The 20,422-nt window shown below is 44.1% G+C and overlaps 2 protein-coding genes across 2 annotated transcripts in view; one reads left to right on the forward strand and one right to left on the reverse strand.

Annotated features, from left to right (window-relative positions):
- Window positions 1–261: 261 nt before the first annotated feature.
- On the reverse strand, window positions 262–5,728 carry ZAR1L (zygote arrest 1 like). The gene is made up of 4 exons (XM_056858508.1): window positions 4,997–5,728; window positions 2,702–2,794; window positions 1,871–1,945; window positions 262–527 (listed from the first exon to the last, which is right to left on the reverse strand). The coding sequence occupies exons 1-4, from the start codon at window positions 5,726–5,728 to the stop codon at window positions 384–386; spliced, it is 1,044 nt and encodes a 347-aa protein (XP_056714486.1). The 3' UTR covers window positions 262–383.
- Window positions 5,729–11,854: 6,126 nt separating this feature from the next.
- The window catches only part of BRCA2 (BRCA2 DNA repair associated), a 34,590-nt gene continuing 26,022 nt past the window's right edge, over window positions 11,855–20,422 (forward strand). The window contains exons 1-8 of the mRNA XM_056858506.1: window positions 11,855–11,954; window positions 13,737–13,988; window positions 16,284–16,377; window positions 16,657–16,706; window positions 16,803–16,843; window positions 16,933–17,044; window positions 17,176–17,231; window positions 19,552–19,666. Coding sequence (XP_056714484.1) covers window positions 11,876–11,954; window positions 13,737–13,988; window positions 16,284–16,377; window positions 16,657–16,706; window positions 16,803–16,843; window positions 16,933–17,044; window positions 17,176–17,231; window positions 19,552–19,666 — 799 coding nt within the window. The 5' untranslated portion in view covers window positions 11,855–11,875. The remainder of the gene's footprint in view (window positions 11,955–13,736; window positions 13,989–16,283; window positions 16,378–16,656; window positions 16,707–16,802; window positions 16,844–16,932; window positions 17,045–17,175; window positions 17,232–19,551; window positions 19,667–20,422) is intronic.

Consider the following 20,422-nt stretch of genomic DNA (forward strand, 5'->3'; position numbering starts at 1 on the left):
CCAGGAATAACGTCTGCTCTCCCCCCTGCTCTGTTCCAAATAAGTTTTTTTTCCCTTAGTGACATAAGCTAATATCCTAGTAAAACTGCTACACAGAAAAACCCTCAAAGCAACTCATTTTCTTTGGTCCATTTCACTTCAACATCAATTATATACATATACCCACCCATCATTTTATCTTCATATCAGAGAGACTAAAAACATGAATTATAATTCAACTTTTATTACAAGGTACAATGAAATTACAAAGGAAGTTTCCCCAACCTTACAAAAATCTTTAATCCGTTATCCAATGCCAAGTCAGAAGCCTAAAGTCAAAACCAAGTTATCAAAAGTGCACAGTGCCAACACAGACCAACCAAATTAGGGAAAAGGCAAACAGATCAGACAATATATTTGAAGCTATAGGTATTGTCACAAGACAATCTTTTGCCCTTGCAACGGCCACACAGCTCTTGACGGTGGGGCCTCTTGAGGTCGATGTGCCTTTTCTTCTGGGGGCAGGAGCAGCGAGTCTTGCAACACAGCTTGAAAGACAACACTTCATTAGCACACAGATTAAGCCCTCTTCCTAAAACGCTGATATCGCCTGTGGATATGCCTTATGTGTCCAGCCCTTTCACACTGGCAAGTATTTTACTAGAACTCCGTTTCTGTAATAGTGCTACTATGGATTAGACACCAATTGCCTCAATCCCTCCCAATGTACTTTGATTTTCTGATAACCCCTCGATACAGATGACTATTTATGTTGGCTAGGCAGAATGCCAGCCCATTAGGGGAGTTAATAGGTCATTTAAATAGGGTACCGTACTGTGAGAGTATGTCATTGTGGTTCTGGCCTCTTCAGCATTCCTTGTGTAGCTGTGACTTGCTCAACAAGGCTAGAGACAGATGGATAAAGCCTTTTATTCGGGAATCTGTCTCTAAACTGGATAATCTGAGGGTTCTTTTAGCAGGGGTGGATTTTAATATTACGTTGACAGTTGCCAAATTTCATTCCTAGTCAATTAAGATTAAAAAATACTAATTTTTTTATGGGTTATTCAGATAGTTCCTTTTTTTTCTTTTGATCTCAGTGTGACATTGTTCAGGGACGAATTGGCCATGTGAACAATATCATTAAAGTAAGGATTAGATACCAAGTGGCACTGGACAAGGCAGGAAGTCCAGCCAGAGAGATCTTCATTCAACTTTTCAAGTTCCATGCTCCTCATTGAATTTACTCAGCTATGATGTCTCAGGTGAATGCCATGCTATGGTTTTGAGGACAAGATCATGTACCGCCGTATCAGAGGCCCAGCACCTAACCTCTCATGGTCTATTTACATTCCAGTTTCTTCATGAACAAGTGGCTAGTTTTGCCCCTATTTCAGAAGGAACTAGAGTACTGAATGATTTTTCAGGAATCCCAGAGACAAGTAATGTTGCTAATGCCAACCACACAGTACTCTATTGGCAATGCTATTTAGAAGGTCTGTGGGTCACTGTGTTCATATGCCCTGCAAGTAAAACATTTATTGTCATAGATGTGATACAATATTTCACTTGCCCATATCCACAGAAGATCTCAGAACTTACAGTCAATTCCACAACCAGCCTTAGTACTATAGTTACAGCAAAGAAAGCTAAGGGGGAGTTTTGCCCATTCTCTGTTCAGCAGCAGAGGATATCTTGCTTTATTACCTAACTGTTGTGCATTGTTTTGAACCCTACTGTTATGTTGCTATACATAAGGAAGATATCCACAGCTTTGTTTCTATTTCAACAGCCATCCCTTGAAGTTCCTGAACTAACCAACCCCTAATACCTGTCAAAGCCTTAACTAGGATGGAGATACTCAATAGCCCTCAGTTGAATTATTACTTACCTGGCACTGGATTGCTTCCACCTTATAAGGATTGAAGCCCTTCTGACATTTGCGACAGAGCTGTTTGAAATAAACCTAAGAAAATGAGGGTCACCAGAAAAGTAATATCAAGTATCAGTGTACTAAGTAGAAAAACATTCCCTACAGAAAAACCCTGTGCAAAAATAGGTATATCTAACTGCATAGTGCGCTTAATGTGGCATAGTGGACAGACTACCAAACTAAGATGGAGACACCCTCACTTTGCCATGAAGCTTACCAAGACAGTCACCATCTTTCTGCCCAGCCTATGGTACAGGATTGAGGAGAAAGGGGAAGCTACATATTCCACACTAAGCTCCTTGAGGGAAGGGCTTGGTTCAACCAAGCTATGTTTTGTCAGAGGCACTGAAGTTTTGACACTATTCAGGAGGCATGACCTCTTATGATTTAGGTAGAATTTTATCATTTCCTAATCTTATAAGTATAACTTGCAAGTTAGTCAAGGAATATTTTTAAGATGCTATAATGAAAAGTGCCAAATGCAGTATTTAAGAACAAGACAGTGAACAAGTTTACAACACCCCACCATTTGAGAGTATGAATTTTAGGCTGAGAAGGTCTAGCCACCGCTAAAATACCCAAGCAGGAGACCTATAATTAGTTTAAAACTTGCCCCTAGTGTACCCTCTGTTACAGCTGTCCTCTTTGATCAAATACATTTTGCAGGTTTATGAAGCATCATCTGTTCTTAAGAAACTGTATACTCAAGCTAGAGATGGAAAACCACCTTTACCCTATTATTAAAGCTTATTGCCTAGAAGAAAGCTAATTATACTCTGCCAAAGATACCTTATTAGTTCCAGAAATGCACCATACATAAGCACTCTCCCATCTGGTCTTACAGTCATTGCAATGGAAGTAGCCATATTTCTGCTCCAGGAACTGAAACAGGAAGAGTTTATTAGCAAAAAGACATCTAGACAATACACACAGATAAATCCCATCATTAATGTGTTGGAGAGGGGCTGTGGCTCAGCAACAAAGCATGTGTTTTGCATGCAGAAGGTTCAGTCCCCACCATCTGCTGTTAAAGTTAAAAGATGGTAGGAGATGTTAAAGACCTCTACCAGATACCCTGAAGAACCACTGCATGTCAGCTTAAACAATGCCAATGGTCTGACTTCTATAAGGCAGCTCATGTATCATAAGTGCAGAATACATTTTTCCATACAGAGTTAACCCACCATCAGAGCTCTTAAGGACCAAGTATGCAAAGGCACATCTTACATAAGATAGTAATTTGGCAGACACTAAATAGGTTCAGAAGTTTCTCTATTCTCCATAATATTTGCTTAGGACTGCAGCTTCAATTAAACCTTGTTTAGCAGTGTATCTACTGGAGGTTTTCCTAATCTGGGAAGCACCATTCTTCCCCCAGCCCCACACTTATCCACTAAAACTATACACCCAAACCCTTATTTTTCCAGTCTTCCTTGAGGACTACCAAACATTTATAAGTTCTTTGTACTTTGGCAAAAGAAGTTATCCTTTACTTCATATGCAAGCTGAATTTGCCAACTGCATACCTCCCCCCACCAGATGTTAACATTTTTACATCTTTTGTGAGAGCAGTTCAATGGATGAAAAATCCAGATTACAACTTCCTAGTTACAAAGGATCCCAAGTGATAGGCCCAGGCTATCGTGATGTACTTGCTAAAAACTGGGAGTCCTTTCCAGGTTCAAATCGCAAGGAAGCAGGAGAACTGGCCTATGTAGTTTGCAGATCAGTTGTAATTCCAGGTCCCCAGGCCCCACCTATAGATTGGCAACTGACCAGCGTCTCACTCGGTTGTTACAAGGCAGAGCTATGTGTGTTAGGGAAAATTCACCTGTTGAACTGCCACCTGTTACACAGCTGTAAAAGCCCTGGCTAAGCAGGGAGTGACTAGCCTGGTCAGATCTCAGAAGCTAAGCAGGGTCAGCCCTGGTTAGTATTTGGATGGGAGACCGCCAAGGAATACCAGGGTTGCTGTCCAGAGGAAGGCACTGGCAAACCACCTCTGTTAGTCTCTTGCCAAGAAAACCCCAAAAAAAGGGTTGCCATAAGTCGGCTGCGACTTGAAGGCACTTTACACACACGCACACACACACACACACACAAGCAGGGAGCGGCACCTGCAGCCCTAGTCTCGTTTTCAACAGAGATGAGATTGTCCTCACAAGGTAGAATTAACAACGGGCCTGGAGAAAAGCATTGTGTCGCTTTAATAGGATGTTATTTATCTCCATGCCAGGAAGACCTCCTGCTGCCCCATTTCCATTTTATTAAGGGGAAAGGACCTTTTCCTCCGGCCTTTCCCAACCCCACCTGAACCCAGCTTCGGATGGCACGGAGCTGTTGAAGAAACGTGGGGAGGAATACCCAGCAAAATGACAGGCAGCCCCTCTAAGAACTGACCCGCCCCCTCCAAGTAAAGTGCAACAAGGCTGCGTTTTCAAGGGGAGGGACTCAGAAGCTCCGGTGATTCACTGGGGATGCCTAATTAATCACAAGGTACCCCTGGAATTGCTGCGCGGGCGGGGGGGGGGGAAGAGCTCTCTTGGGCCATTCATGCATGGGAGGTTTTGCATTGGATTGGCTGCTCTCCAGATGCACATTTCCCCCATGCGAATTCTTAAAACTCAAAAATAAGCCCCTATGTATATGCATGGGAGGTTTTGCATTGCATTTGCTGCTCTCCAGATGCACATTTCCCCCATCCGAATTCTTAACACTCAAAAATAAGCTACCACGTAGAGTTTTGATAATTCATTTTTAATTTTTTTGAGAATTCAGATGTGCCTCTAGAAAGCGGCAGATCCGAGGCAAAACTTCCCACGCATCAATGGCCATGACGCGCGCGTGACGTTTTGAGAATTCGGAGCAGAAAACCGCGCGGCGAACCCAACCTAACGTCCCCCCTGCGTCAACGGCCCAAACGGAATAAACGAGCCTTCCCGCCTTTTCCCGCTCTAGGCCCACAGCCTCAGGCGAGGACGCGCCTAGCGGCTAGGGAGGCCGCCCTAGAGAAGAGCCGCTCAGAGACTAGGAAAGTCTCCGCGGGAGAAGGGCCGGGCCTAACCGCTGAGGAGTCTGGCTCACCTGGAAGGCGACCGTTTTGCCTTCTCCTCCCTCCCCGTCGCCTTTCTTGGCCGCTTCCCCCTTCCACTCCCGCCGCGAGGCAGGTTCTTCTCCCGGCAGCTCCTCTTCTTCTTCTCCTCCTCCTCCTCCCTCGGCCGCCTCTTCCTTCTCCTCGGCCCCTTTCCCCGTCTCCACAGCCGCCGCCGCCGCCTTCCTCTCCTCCTCCTCTTCCTCGGCAGCTCCGCCCGGCTCTTGGGGCTCCACCACCGCTTCGGGCAGCGTGAAGAGGAGGCGGCGGCCCAGGACGGGCGAGTAGATGCCCGGCAGCGGCGGCTCCCTGGCGAGGCGGGCCGAGGGGCTCTGCGGCCGCACGGCCTGCAGCGGGCGGGAGCCGAGCGAGCACTGCACGGCGGCGTCCACCCGCGGGTTCACCTGGACGCCCACCTCCCTGGTGGCGCCGCCGCCGGCCTTGCGGAGCCGCGGGGCCAGGCCCGGGCTGACCTGCGACAGCAGCGCCTTCAGCTGGGCCCGCTTGTAGGCGTCGAGGCCGTCCGGCGAGGCCTCCTGCGGGTGCGGGGAGAGGGCGGGCGGCGGGCCCCCCCGGTAGGGGTTGGGGGTGCCGCTGTTCTTGCTCTGCTTCCAGCTGGACTGCTTCTGCTTGGGGGGCGGCCGGGGGGCCACGTTGTGGCTGGAGGTGAAGGTGCTCCCATAGCTCTGGTACACGCTGTAGGGCTGGTAGACAAAGCGGTCCATAGCCCGGGAGGCTAGTTTGGGTGGCCTTGACCGCCCCGCCGGCAAAAAAAAGCCCTTTTATCCCTTCACTAGAAGCCACTTCTAATTAGTGCCTATTACCACTGGCCATTGGTAATGATCGCCCCACCCCTGGTAATTAATGAAGACCTGGTGCTGCTTCTAAGGCTTTTACCTATTTCACTGGCCAAAACATTAGTGGGTAAAGCCTTTGTGTATAACCATTGAGTACCCAGCTTGCTGGGGGTAAAGGGAAGATGACTGGGGAAGGCACTGGCAAACCACCCGTAAACAAAGTCTGCCTACCCCATGGGTCATGAATGACCCGGTGCTTGCACAGGGGACCTTTACCTACCTTTAGAGTATGCAGTCAAGATCTGAGAAACCCTGGGTTCAAATTTCTACTATGGGGAGGGGCTGTGGCTCAGTGGTAGAGCATCTGCTTGGCATGCAGAAGGTCCCAGGTTCAATCCCCAGCATCTCCAGTTAAAGGGACTAGGCACGTAGGTTCTGTGAATAGACCCCTGCCTGAGACCTTGGCGAGCCGCTGCCAGTTTGAGTAGACAATACTGATTTTGATAGACCAAGGGGCTGATTCAGTATAAGGCAGCTTCATGTGTACTGTGCCCTGAAGCTTGCTTGGTTACCTTGGTCAGCCACTGTCCTACTTCACAGAGGAGTTGTGAGGGTAAAATGGAGGAAGGGGGTTGAGTATATCACCCTCAGCCCCTTGGAGGAAGTGCTGGATGGAAATGTACATGGAGAAAATGTTCAAAGCAAGACTAAAATCTGCCCAGATACTCATTGATTGCAAGATTGAGAGTTCAGACATGGATGATTCTAACAGTGCCAGTTTCCTGGGAGTAAGCCCCACTGTGTGCACCTGACTTGGATTCTGAGGAGACCTATTTAAGATTGCTCTGTTAATTGGGAATAAGAACATAAGAAGAGCCTGTTGGATCAGACCAGTGCTCCATCTGGTCCAGCATCCTATTTCACACAACAGCCAAACAGCTGCCCTGGAGAGCTAAACAAACCGGGCATAAAGGCTAAAGCCGTTCTCTGGTTCTGTCTCTCTTCACTCACCATGGCTAGTAGCTTTTAGTATTCACCTCCATGAATGTGCCTACCCTCCTTTTAAAGTGATCTACAGCTTAATTACTCATTGAATAAAGAAGTAGTCCCTCTTTTCTGTCTAGAACAGGCGTGTCAATCAATCCCCCTGCTAGAGAACGCAGGGGCGGGCATCATCAACCGCCAGGTCAAAGAGGTCCCATGCTTCCCGGACCTCTCTGAGTACTTTAATCCTGCCTTTCCTCCATGTAGCACAAGGAAGAAGAAGAGTTGGTATTTGTTCCCCACTTTTCTCTATCATAAGGAGTCTCAAAGCGGGTTACAATTGCCTTCCCTAGCCCCTCCCCACAACAGACACCTTGTGAGGTAGGTGAACCTGAGAGAGATTTGAGAGAACTGTGACTAGCCCAAGGTCACCCAGAAGGCTTCCTGTGGAGAAGTGGGGAATCAAACCTGGTTCTCCAGATTAGATTCTGCCACTCTTAACCACTATACCAAGCTGGCTCTCCACAGCTCTTCTCTGTAATGAATGTTAATTAATCAAAAGACTTAAATAAGAGAAAATACTGTGTGTTAATAGTTTTAAGCATGTTTGTATTTTAAGTAAAAAATAATATCATTTATTGGCTTTGTCTTCTATAATGTTTGTATCTCTAATGTGTGTGTGTGTAAAGTGCCGTCAGTCGCAGCCGACTTATGGCGACCCCTTTTTGGGGTTTTCATGGCAAGAGACTAACAGAGGTGGTTTGCCAGTGTCTTCCTCTGCACAGCAACCCTGGTCTTCCTTGGTGGTCTCCCATCCAAATACTAACCAGGGCTGACCCTGCTTAGTTTCTGAGATCTGACGAGATCAGGCTAGCCTGGGCCATCCAGGTCAGGGCTATATCTCTAATACTTGGCCTTTTATGGCACACATGGCCCGGCCCATCCCAGTGACATTTCTGTCACATCCGGCCTTCCTAACAAATGAGTTCAACACCCCTGTCTAGAACCTATTTGCCAACAATTTAATTGGATGTCCCTGAGTTATAGTATTATAGAAGAGGGAGAAAAAGATCCCTCTATCCCTTTTCTTCATCCCATGCATAATTTTATAAACCTCTGTCATGTCTTCCCATAGGACTTTTGACCTCAGATAAACTTACTTTTGAGTATATGTGTAAGAGTGGAGTATTTCCTTTGGCTGAGAATGCACCAAAGACTTACAGTGCCTGTTACAATGACTTTATTTACAAATATACAAGCAGAGCATAGGAGACACAGACGTCCAGTAAGGCAGTATATTCCCCTGACAATTCCCCCAAGGGTGCACCCCCCACCCCAGTTTCAGCTAGCATCAGTTTGAATATATCACTCTTCCTACATTTTAAAATGGAGTGGCCACAGATAGTATGAAACCTCCCCATGCTACAATCTTAAGAACACTTTAGTGAGAGTAAGCCCCATTGAATAAAATGGGACTTACTTCTGAGTTGATCTGCTTAGGATTTCCCTGTAAAGCTGCCACTTCGGTTTTTGCTCTTTCTTTAACCCTCCATTAGGCAGCATGGGTAGGGGGGCAGTTGTCTTCTCTACACTCTTTACACTCTAATGATAATCCAGACTTTCCCAGCTATCACAAGACCACCACCATTAGTTCCCATAGACTATTACTCAGCAGTCAGCCCAACAAACTATTAGTATCCATAACACTATACTGTGTCTTAGGGTGTGTGCACTGCATTTATATGCAATAGGACAGATCAATGGAATTAGCTGTAGGGCTTTTTCAGATGGAGAAGAATCTTAGCAGGATCCTTTTACCTGTTTATATAAACAATTTATTTTCTGTACATAAGTGGGGAGATTTTGAAGAATTTATTTATTTAGGCTATGTATTGTATAACAGCAAGGCTGTTAACCATAGGATGTTTTGGAGGTCATTAACTCATGAGGTCACCATAGGTTGGAAGCGACTTGACGGCACACATGTATATGCTGCCCTTACACTTCAAGAATATCCCAAGGCAGCTTACACTTAGCCTGGTATAATTGCCATTGTAAAATTATAAGAGTTTGAAAACTAATATAAATAAATGCACAATTTAAAACCTGGGTAGGAGTGATAAAAGACTATTCAAAATAAAGATCTAAACTGCCCTTAATATTGGGGGGGGGGGGGTGCTAGATGCAACTCATGGGTTAGGAAGTTCCAAAGATTTGAGGCAACTACTGACAAGGCTCACAACCACCAGGTGCACTTCTGCCATGGTGTCCCAGCATCAAGACCTTTCTGCATGACCTCAGAAAGCAGGTAGGCATGTAAAGGAGGCAGCCCCTTAGATATTTTGGACCCAAGTCATTTAGAGCTTTAAAAATAATTCAAGGTGTATTGTGTCCAGAACCACACTGCTGATGCAACTGGTATAAGTCTTATGATGAGTGCAGTGGCCCCCTACTAATCTGGCTGGTGTGTTCTTAAGGTTGCCAATTTCCAGATAGTAGCTGGAGATCTGCTAGTACAACTGATCTCCAGCTGATAGAGATCACTTCACCTGGAGAAAATGGCTGTTTTGGCAATTGGACTCTATGCATTCAAGTCCCTCCCCTCTCTAAACCCCGCCCTCCTCAGGCTCCACCCCAAAAACCTCCCGCTGGTGGCAAAGAGGGACCTGGCAACCCTATGTGTTCTGTATCAATTCAGGGGGGAAATGTGTATTAACACCTCTGAGAGAATTGAAGATGCTGCCATATCTGCATATCTGTGAAGGATACTGGTTTATCAAAAAAACGAGCTGGAAGAATTGTTTTGTGTATGTTGCTTCTGTTCAGATTAGACACAACAGTGTATTACAATCGGGGAATGAAAAAAGGTGCTGCATCTTGGATATTGTTGAACACGGTCAAAAAACTAGAAACTTTGTAATCTGCTGTACAGTGCAAGTAGTATCCAAGTTTCGTGCAACAACTCTTGAGGAACTCTATAGTTTTTGTTGCCTCTGCTCAGATTCTTTTTGTGTGTGTTACAAAAAAAAACAACCCATTTGTTAGCGCTAACATATTCAGAACTACATAATTCACAGTGGTATTTGAAGAAGTGAGCTGTGGCTCACGAAAGCTCATACCCTACCAGAAAATATTTTTGTTAGTCTTTAAGGTGCTACTGCACTCTTGCCCTTTTCAGAACTACATGTCCCATGATCCTTTGGGTGAATCGTAAAACTTCTCCGCCAGCCTGAAGATTTCCCGGCGGGAAGAGGTTGCCCGCGCCCTTTCTTTACAAACGTTTCTCCCGTCTGTGTCCCCTAGCAGAGACCGCTTTACTGAATCTACAGTTCTGTGAATTATTCCATCGGGACGAAACTGAAGAGAAAACGTTGTTGTTGTTGTTGTTTCTCCTAACTGCGCACGCGCGCGAGAATTGGCGCCGGAATTTGCAATTCGAGAAAGAAATTGGGTTCCTGACGCAACACGGAGACTGGTCGGTCTGGGTCTTTCCGTCAGTTTTTTTTTTTTTTTAATGTTATTTTGCCGTTGTAGTGCTTGTCAGTTACTTATCTTGGGGATTTCTCTCCTTCCAGCTGGGTCTTTCTGTGAGGTTGGAGTTCTCTAGCTGTGCCGGCGGCTCCTTCCTCCTCAGGGGAGAGTCATTAGTTAAGATGGAAGGCGTATACGATGGAAGGGAGGGGGCGTGTGATTGCTAAAGGGGGGGGTCTTGTTCCTTGGAGTGGGGTGAGGAAACTGACCCACTCCCCGCTTTAGTTAGGCAAGCTACTTTGGGCAAGAGCCTGGTCCATTACATTGAAGGGGGTTCGCAGTGGGTAGCCGTGTGAGTCTGTCTGCAGTAGTAGAAAATGGCAAGAGTCCAGCAGCACCTTAAAGACTAACAAAAATATTTTCTGGCAGGGTAGGAGCTTTCGTGAGCCACAGTATCTGAAGAAGTGAGCTGTGGCTCACGAAAGCTCATACCCTGCCAGAAAATATTGTTGTTAGTCTTTAAGGTGCTACTGGACTCTTGCACTTTTCTACTAAAAATATTTTTGTTTGTTTAAGGTGCTACTGGATTCTTGCACTTTTCTACTAAAAATATTTTTGTTAGTCTTTAAGGTGCTACTGGACACTTGCCTTTTCTACTAAAAATATTTTCTGGCAGGGTATGAGCTTTCGTGAGCCACAGCTCACTTCTTCAGATACAGCTAGAATGTGAATCCATCTGTCTTTTAAGTAGAGGAGAGTGAATTCAGACAATTCAGATATTAACATACTAATGCTTGTCTGAATTCACTCTCCTCTACTTAAAGACAGATGGATTCACATTCTAGCTGTATCTGAAGAAGTGAGCTGTGGCTCACGAAAGCTCATACCCTGCCAGAAAATTTTTTTGTTAGTCTTTAAGGTGCTACTGGACTCTTGCTCTTTTCTACTAAAAATATTTTTGTTAGTCTTTAAGGTGCTACTGGACACTTGCTCTTTTCTACTAAAAATACTTTCTGGCAGGGTATGAGCTTTCGTGAGTCACAGCTCACTTCTTCAGATACGAAGCTCAGAAGTGAGCTGTGGCTCACGAAAGCTCATTCCCTGCCAGAAAATATTGTTGTTAGTCTTTAAGGTGCTACTGGACTCTTGTTCTTTTCTACTATTGAAGGGGGTTGTCCATGAACAAGGGTATTTAGAATTTCAGCCTAAATATGAGATCGGATGGGGGTGGGGGGGAGAGAGAGAGAGACGGCCTTTCAGCCTGGTTCCTCGTGTTTGTTTTGTACTGTTTCAGGGAGTAGCTCTGGCGTGGTTGAAATGTGTAGGAAAAGTCCATATGGGCCATTTATGCATGGGAGGTTTTGCCTTGGATTTGCCACTCTCTAGAATTTCCCCATCGGAATTCTCAAAACTCAACAGTAAGTCCCCATTGCAGAGATTTTTAGAATTCGGATGGGGGAAAATGTGCATCTAGAGAGCGGCAAATCCAAGGCAAAACCTCCCATTTAGAAAAGGAAGACAGAGTTCCTAGTTCTTACCAAATAAAATGCTATAAAATAGCTAAGTTTCAGCACAGTATAATATAATTTTTTAGGTTTACTTGACAATACCAGTGATGCTATGGATAAGAAGAATGTTCCCACATCTAAGGGGAGATCATCTTTCTTCGAAATATTCAAAATGCGATGCAGTGAATCAGGTACTACTTGAATTGGTAAAACTTAGCTATGGGCACTGTGAGTGACTCACTTCCATAACCATCATACATATATTGTGTACTTGATTAAAGAGTTATTTATTTCCTTTATGCACATTTTATTTTTTTTACCACAGTTCCTAGTAGTATATTTTTAAAAAAATTGGGTAAACATGATGAGCTGACAGATACTCATGCAGAAGTACTAATGAACCAAAGTTATCAAAGTATGTCACGGGAATTTTCTGATGATGGCGTTTAAGTTTTCAGTAAACTTCGAAAGAGATTTCTCTGAGGACAGGTAACAACGAGATCAAACTAGAGTTGCACAAAGGCGGCAGCCTATGCAGCAATTATTAATAGCCTCACAGACATCTGAGAAGGTGGTGTAAGGATTGGATTGCAGCCTAGGTCATCAGTGAATGTGCCACCAGTGCCATCCAAGAATGTGGCACTTAACAGAGTAATTTACAGAGACATTGACTTAACAATTGCAGTAACAGTCCCATTATCATTTATAGTTAGTGCTGGTGTCCACAGGCATGTAAGCTACTCTGTAAAGTGCCAGGTACTCTGATGATACTACATGAATAATAAATAATAATTTCAGTGCAAAAAATATTTAAAATTGAAACATGAGTTTAATTGGTTTGTAGATAGGACTAGGTAATGCCGCTATATGTGAGCGAGGCCATTGGTCTAACTATTCTAGTATTGTCTACACCAATTGGCAGAGGGTCTCCCGAGATCTTATGCAGAGGTCTTTTCTAGCCCTGTAACCTGTTATTCTTGAAGTGGAGATGCCAGGAACTGAATATGAAACTTCATTCCAAGGTCAGTATTGCCAGCAGTGGGATGGGGCTGTGGCTCAGTGGAAGAGCCCCAGGTTCAATCCCTGGCATCTCTAGTTAAAAGGAGCAGGCAGGAGGTGATGTAAAATACCTCCCCCAAAACCCTGGAAAGCTGCTGCCAGTCTGAGTCAACAATACTGACCTTGATGGACAAATGGTCTGATTCAGTATAAGATAGATTCATGTGTGTGTCATAAAGCCATCTTTAAAAGTTGACAGATGAGCTATTTATTACCTACTCCTTAAATGAATTACTTGGGCCCATTGAGAGAAATGCTAGCACTGCCCATACACTACTACAGTATATAATCCTATCTCTTAAAGTTATTTGATGCAAGCTGACTGGGTTGTTTTAAAAGGAGCTTAGCTACTTTTCCAGCTCATCACCAAATTACCTGCTTGTCTTCTCCATGCTATATATTTTCTATTGATAGAATTTAGGTCAGAGGTCACCAGTGTGATGCCTGTGGGCATTATGGCACCTATCAAGTGTTTGAGGGCTTTTACCCAGCAGAACATCTGATTGGCACTGGAGATCTGATTGGCTGTGCAGCTTAAAATAACATTGTTTCAGCAGGAGCTGTTATTGCAGTGCTGGTTTTATTCTCTCTCATTCTCCCAGGGTACCTGTTTAAAAATTAGCCTTCTTCTCCCCTGCATTTGGGCTTCCTCTGTGTGGTAGGCTCTGCCTCCTGCAGCAGCCATTTTGTGGTTGCTCCACTACTGTGCTAGAATTCAAAAGATGCCCTCAGGCTGAAAAACATTGGGGACCCCTGATCTAGGGTATTGTGCTTCAAAAACCTCAAGATGATGTAATAGTGTAGGCTTGGTTTGGCCTGCCTTTTGAAAAAAGCAATCCATTCATTTTGAAAATGTGGGTCTTAAGTATGTTGCCTTATATCTTGGGAACTCCTGAATATAGCACTTTTCTTAGACTTAGGGCCAATAAGTCTCAACTGGTTTGAAGAGCTGAGTTCAGAAGTCCCACCTTATGACTGCAAAGTATCAGAAGATGATGAATATAAAGTTAGCTTCCTGGATAAAGGTACTTTTAAGATGCCAAAGAAGACGCTCTTTACAAATAGTCAATTAGCTTCAACTCCAGAGATTTTTAAAGATCAGAGTAAAACCTTACTGCTGTTTGGATCTCCAGTAAAAGAAGTGGATCAGAGTACAGCAGAAGAAGGTGAGAAGCTTTGCATATATAATTTCAATGTATAGAGACTTAAGAATGTATTGCAGTGAGACCTATTTGTTAAGCAAAACATAAATCAGCTTTGATCCAGATCTCTTCTGCAAGCAGAGGGAGAATCTGCAAAAGTTTATTCCCTTGCGCACCCATACCAAATCCCATACAGTTTATGAGGGGCTTCCAGCCCTAGGGGCAGTTTTTTGAAAGGAGCAAGGGGTTTCAGAGGGGGGAAACCCATGGAATTCAGAAGTGGGAAAGCCCTATTGTGTGAGCACAATTCCACTTGCGTTGGTTTAGTTCCAACCCACAGTATAATATCTACCAGATTATAAACAGCACATATTTTAATGTACATATTGTCATGTACAGAGCTGTGTTGTGGCCTTATTTGGAAGACTGCATATAGTTCTGGCTACTGTATCTCAAAAAGGACATTGCAGAGTGGAAACAATACAGAAGAAGTTAACCAAGATGATTAATGAGTTGGAGCACCTTCCCTATGAGAAAGGCTGGAGAGTCTGGGACTGTTCAGTCTAGAACAAAGCAGCTAAGGGGGGCATGATAGAGGCTTGTAAAATTACATATAGTGGAGAAAATGGATAAAAGTTTTTTTCCCTTGCTCTCCTGTACCTAGAACTGTGGGCACTCAATGAAATAGGTTCAGAACAGACAATAGGAAATAATTATTTACTCGGTGATTAATTAAACTCTAGAATTCACTGTCGATGGGCCCAGTGATGGCCACAAGCATAGATGGCTTTAAAAGGGGGTTAGACAGTTTCATGGGGGAGATACCCATCAAATGGCTACTAGCCATGGTGAGAAAAGGAAAACTCCATATACACAGACAGCAGACTCAGTGCTAGAAGGCAGCATCAGGGGAAGGCTTTGGCCTCTATGCCATGTTTGTTTGGTCCTCCAGGAAAACTGGTTGGCTGGTGTATGAAACAGTGTGTTGGACTATTAATCAGACCCTTAATCTGATCCAGCAGGCCTAATTTATGTTCTTATGTTTGGAATTGTTCTTTGTTTGGCACTCAGTATTGCAGCAAATCCTGTGTATTTGCTTGGACATACCTTCTCTCTATAGAGTTGGAGACCATGAGTTTATTTATTTACTTTGTTTATAGCCTGGCTTTCTCACTGAGAGTCAAAGCAGATTACAAAATATAGAAAACAATAAATTGTGCTGTAGTACTAGGATTACAGAATTAGAAAACAATGCAAACAAAAAACTAAGGCTTGATGTACCATAATGCAAAAAGTGTATTAAAATGGTAAAAGATAATGCAACAAAAGCAAGGTGTTATGTACTGTCATAGACTACTGTCCTATTGCTTTATAAAACATCCTCCTGAGCTGTTCCATTATAGTAGAGTTCTAATCCATTTGTAAAGATAGTGTCTGAAACATTTCATTTTTATGCGTTCTGCAAATCCCAATCTCGGGCAAGCTGTTCCACAAGTGGGAGCCACAACAGAGAATGTACGTGTATGGGCTGTTGCCAGTCTTACCCATTTGCACCCTCAGGAGTTTTTGCTCAGATGGAAAAGCATGGTAGGAGTGGCAATCTTGTACGCATGTGGGTTCAAGGCCATGAAGGGCTTTGTAAGTGATGACCAGTCCCTTGAATTGAACCCAGTCACTGATTAGTAACCAATGGAGTGACTGCAGAATGGGTGTGATGTGCATGCTCCACCTAGCTCCCGATAGCAACCTAGCTGCGGCATTCTGTACTAAGTGGAGTTTCCATGTTGACTTTAAGGGCAGACCCATGTAGAGGGCATTGCAGTAGTCTAGCCTCAAGGTCACCTTGGCATGGACCCATGTAGCCAGACTGGCCAAATCAAGGTAGGGAGCCATCTTCTGGGCTAAATGAAGGTGAAAGAAAGCATTTTTTTTGCTGCTGCAGCATTAACTGCTTCTCCAGTAATAATGCTGAGTTCAACCTGGTGTTTAGCCTAATCCCCTTCCTTCCCTTCCCCCATTCTCTTTTTCTTGCCTTTCCTTTTTCTCCCTCCCCTTCCTTCCTTGATTGTTCTCCCCATAATTATTATTAGCATTAGTTCTGTAATGGCGCTGTCTTGAATTTTAATGATGATAAGGATTTTAAATGTTTGTATAGTGTATTTTTAACTGTATATTTTATTGGTTGTCAGCCCCCCTGAGCCTGACTTTGGTCAAGAAAGGGCGGGGTAAAAATCAGATAAACTAAACTAGTGCTGAACTGTGTTTTAACTTTAACATTGATGGTTTCCGGCATTATAGAAATTAATATGTTTTCTGCAGGCAGATCAGTTAGTGAAGCCCCTGCAACAAGGACAAAATTGGATCTATCAAATGAAGTAATCAGTCCTCCTTCGAACACCTGTCTCATAGCAAGGTACATGGTAATTGCCTGTTTTTAGTGTTCTGGCACCTTGATCTCACTAGTCTGCTTTGGACTCAGCTGTATAAACGATCAGTTGCACCATCACAGCCAGTGTTGCGTCCTGTACCCATACACAGGCAGAGTCCATGGCAGACAAAATAGTCCTGACTCATTCTGTCTGTAGTTGCTGATAGAGGATCCAATAATCAATTGCGGCACTGATAGTCAGTTTCTTTTTGCTATATTTCATTAGTAACCGTTTGTTTTTGTTTTTTTGCTTTTATATTTCAGCCCAGCTGTTTTAATAAATATATGTGGAACACCTCTAGGAAATAAATCTGGTACGCAATGTTGTATTTCATTGTTTGCTGTATTGGAAGTATTACATGTTCTTAAGAGAGGACAGAAAATTTATTGTCTGAATTGATATTTTTCAGTGTTAAATGGAAGTTTGCTTTCTACGCCAAAGGTTTTTCAGGTAATTTCTCCCCCTCAAATATTTCAGCAATTTGAGTAAAATTATTTTAGACTTTTTAATTTAAAAACTTTTATTTTGATATATTTTAGGCTCAGACACCAAAATGCATTTCTGAAAGCTTGGGAGCAGAAGCAGATCCTGAAATGTCTTGGTCAAGTTCATTGGCTACACCCCCTACGCTTTCCCCAACAGTACTAATAGGTAATGATAATGTTATTATGCCAGAATAAAAAATATCTTTTATATGAAATGCTATGCTGGTGTACTAAAAGATATAATTTTAATACAAGTTGCAACATGATTACAAATAGGTTATGTTGTTTGAATTTTAGCTACAGGAGATAAGGCAACTTCTGGAAAAAAGCAACATAATGAAAGACTTGCTTTGGTGAGTAGCTTTAAGGAATTAAAAGGGCAAAACAGGCAATTTTTGGTTTATTGATTTAGATATTCATACCCCACTTTTCTCCCCAGTGGAGACCCAAAGCAGTTTAAAACATTTTTCTTCCCTACTCCAGTTTGTCCTCACAACCACCACCCAGTGAGGCAGGTTGGGCAAGATAATGGATTGGATCCAGACTATAATTTCCCTCAGCGGGGTGGGACATTCCTGCTTCCCCCCCTCCCACTATAGCTCACTGATCTCCATGAAATGCTGCTCCTTGGGAAAGGAAACTCCAAGGAATGCAGTGGGAAGGGGGAATCAATAGAAACTGCCGATTAACAATGCAATCGTATGCAAAGTTACTCCAGTGTAAGCCCATTGATTCCAGTAGATCTCCAAAATTCTAGTCCAGCACTAACCACTTTTTTTCTAATGCTTTTTCTGCTTCTGCTGATTGCAGTGTTAATGTGAATTTTCTGCTATGACTTTTTAACTGTTAATTTTCTTAGAACTTGGAAGTTAGTTTATTCTGCTTTATATTGATTGTGTTATTTATTTATTTATTTCTAGCCAGGCCAGGCTCAGGGCGGGTTACAACATTAAAATTTCCGATATAACAATAAAATATATGAAACCATAAAACAACCCAATTAATTTAAAAGATGGTCGCCGTATATACGTGCTTACTGTAGCAGATGAGGCCAACCATAATATATAATTGGTTCGGCTATCTACCCTCAAATAGATCACAAACTGAGGGTGGGGAGTAGAAAGGCCAGCACAGATCTCACTTAGTCTCACCTGCGGCCGTCCTCAACCATAGGCCTGGCAGAATAGCTCTGTCTTACAGGCCCTGCGGAACTCCTTCAGGTCCCACAGGGCCCTGATGTTATTACCGTGTTTCCCCGAAAATAAGACACTGTCTTATATTTATTTTTCCTCAAGAAGACACACTATGGCTTATTTTCAGGGGATGTCTTATTCCGAGGGAATCAGAACTGTCCTCCCTCTCGGCTCCCGTTCTCCCCTTACCACCCCCTTCCGGTCCCGCACCCAGAGGCCCAGGCGCGCTGGTTGCCGGGCCTTTGAAGTGGCCGCGGGAGACTGCATCTGCTCAGCTGGGCTCCTCCTGTCTTCCCCGCCCCCAGAGGCCCGGGCGCGCTGGTTGCAGAGCCTTTGAAGCGGCTGCGGGAGACCGCCTCTGCTGAGCTGGGCTCCTCCTGGTCTTTTCCACCCCAGCCCTGGGCCGCTGGTTGCCAGGCCTTTGAAGCAGCCGCGGGAGACTGCATCTGCTCAGCTGGGCTCCTCCTGGTCTTCTCCACACCAGCCCCCGGGGTGCCTTATTTTTGGGGTATGGCTTATATTAAGCAAATGCTTAGAAATGCTGCTACGGCTTATTTTATGGGTATGTCTTATTTTCGGGGCAACACGGTAGGCAGAGCATTCCACCAGGGCCGAAAAGGCCCTGGTCGAGGACAGCCACACACTCCTCAGGCTGGGGACCACCAACAGAGCGTAATGCTCTTCAGGGGGTATACCAGGAGAGGCAGTCCTGAAGATACGAGGGTCCCAGACCATGTAAGGCTTTAAAGGTTAAAACCAGCACCTTAAATCTGATCCAGTACTCCAGCTGGAGCCAGTGCAGTTGTCAGAGGACTGGCTGTATATGGTCTCGGGGCGAGGCCCCAGTAAGGAGCCTCGCCGCTGCATTCTGTACCAGCTGGAGCCTTCGGATCAGACTCAAGGGCAGCCCTACGTAGAGCGAGTTACAATAGTCTAGCCTAGAGGTGACTGTCGCATGGATAACCGTAGCTAGATCTATGTCTTATTATCTTTGTAAGCTGCCTAAGAAACTTGTAGCACAGAATATACATTGTTACATAAGCCTTAAAAGGTTATGGAACAGTATGTTCTAGAATCTAGTTTTCCAGCTGCTCTCTTCCACATTGTATAAGTTTTGCTCTTGGAACCATATGATCAACTGTTATGTCATGGGGAAAATTTTTGTCCAAAAATCAACTTATGTGTTACTTAAATATTTTTGTAACTTTAACACCCCAAACCTAAGCCCTAGGTTGGAAGGGTTTAGGAAAGTGACCCGTTTTCTTAACTTTTATTTATTTATTTAAAACATTTTAAAGCCACCTTTTGATCTGACTTAGGGTCCCCAAGACAGTGAACAATAAAAACATTAAAACAAGTTTAAAAACATGTATAGATATATACAAAGCATTTTAAACAAAACTCATGAATAAGAGGAAAGGTCAATGAGAATTTCTTAACTCATATGTAATTTGTATGACTGCCCCTTTTTGGTTTTCAGATCATGCAAAGCTTTTTATCCAAGTATGGGAGAGGTGCTGGTAAAAACAGTGTGAATGTACTGTCTACAGCAGGAATAGAAGAATTGGGTTCAGAGACTGATAGCAAGAACCAAAGTGAGTACTGCCATTTGTAGCCATATTTACAGTGCATTCCTGACTTCTGAGGATGAAAATCCTCAGTAGGCCAGGAAGGGGCTGCGCCAGTGTTGGGGGCCCCCACACCGGCATCCAGGCTACTTCCACTGCTGTAAGTGGCCCCAACCCCGGAGGGGAGGCCCAGACGCTGGTCTCCTGGCACTGCCATGGCAGCGCCACCCCAGGATGCCTGAGGGGCCTTCCACTGACAGCCTCCTGTTCCCTTTAGTCCCAGGTACACCGGCGGGGAGAAGAGAGAGGCTACGCCTGCTTGTTAGCAGGCACAGCCTCACTATTCTCAATGAGGCAAAAAGGCCCATTTTAAAAGAAAAAAGCCGCGAAAAGCCTTTTTTCAAGCTTTCGGTGGGCGGGGAACTGCTTAGGAGGTGCCACAGCTGCGCCTCCTCCCCGCCATCCCCGGCCACCGAAAGCTAAATGTCTCTGATAGTTTATTACTTGAAGAGTAAACCACATTTTTTCGTATAAGATGATTGTACAGATAATCTGAACTTACATACACTTGTATGACAATTCCCTGTATGACAATTCAGTTAGTCCCGTGTCAAATTTCAGTTAGTCCCCTTCACAGAATTTCAAGTGTGTCACAGTTGCTCAGCCTATTTGTCTGTCTTGAACTAAAATGCTTCTGTAATTCTTCATTTACATGGTTTAAAAGCCCCTGTAGACTATAAATGTGGCTGGTTTCAAAAAAAGCCAATAATCTAAAAATGTATA

The sequence above is a fragment of the Euleptes europaea genome, chromosome 12 (genome assembly GCF_029931775.1).
Source record: "Euleptes europaea isolate rEulEur1 chromosome 12, rEulEur1.hap1, whole genome shotgun sequence".
NCBI lineage: Eukaryota > Metazoa > Chordata > Lepidosauria > Squamata > Sphaerodactylidae > Euleptes > Euleptes europaea.

Excerpts from the sequence above, each read along its gene's own strand:
- ZAR1L (XM_056858508.1), bottom strand. The coding sequence starts at position 5,728 with ATGGACCGCTTTGTCTACCAGCCCTACAGCGTGTACCAGAGCTATGGG. Across the intron at positions 2,795-4,996 it reads GCAAAACGGTCGCCTTCCAG|TTCCTGGAGCAGAAATATGG; the intron begins GTGAGCCAGACT and ends TTCCTGTTTCAG. Across the intron at positions 528-1,870 it reads TGGAAGCAATCCAGTGCCAG|CTGTGTTGCAAGACTCGCTG; the intron begins GTAAGTAATAAT and ends TTGTCTTTCAAG.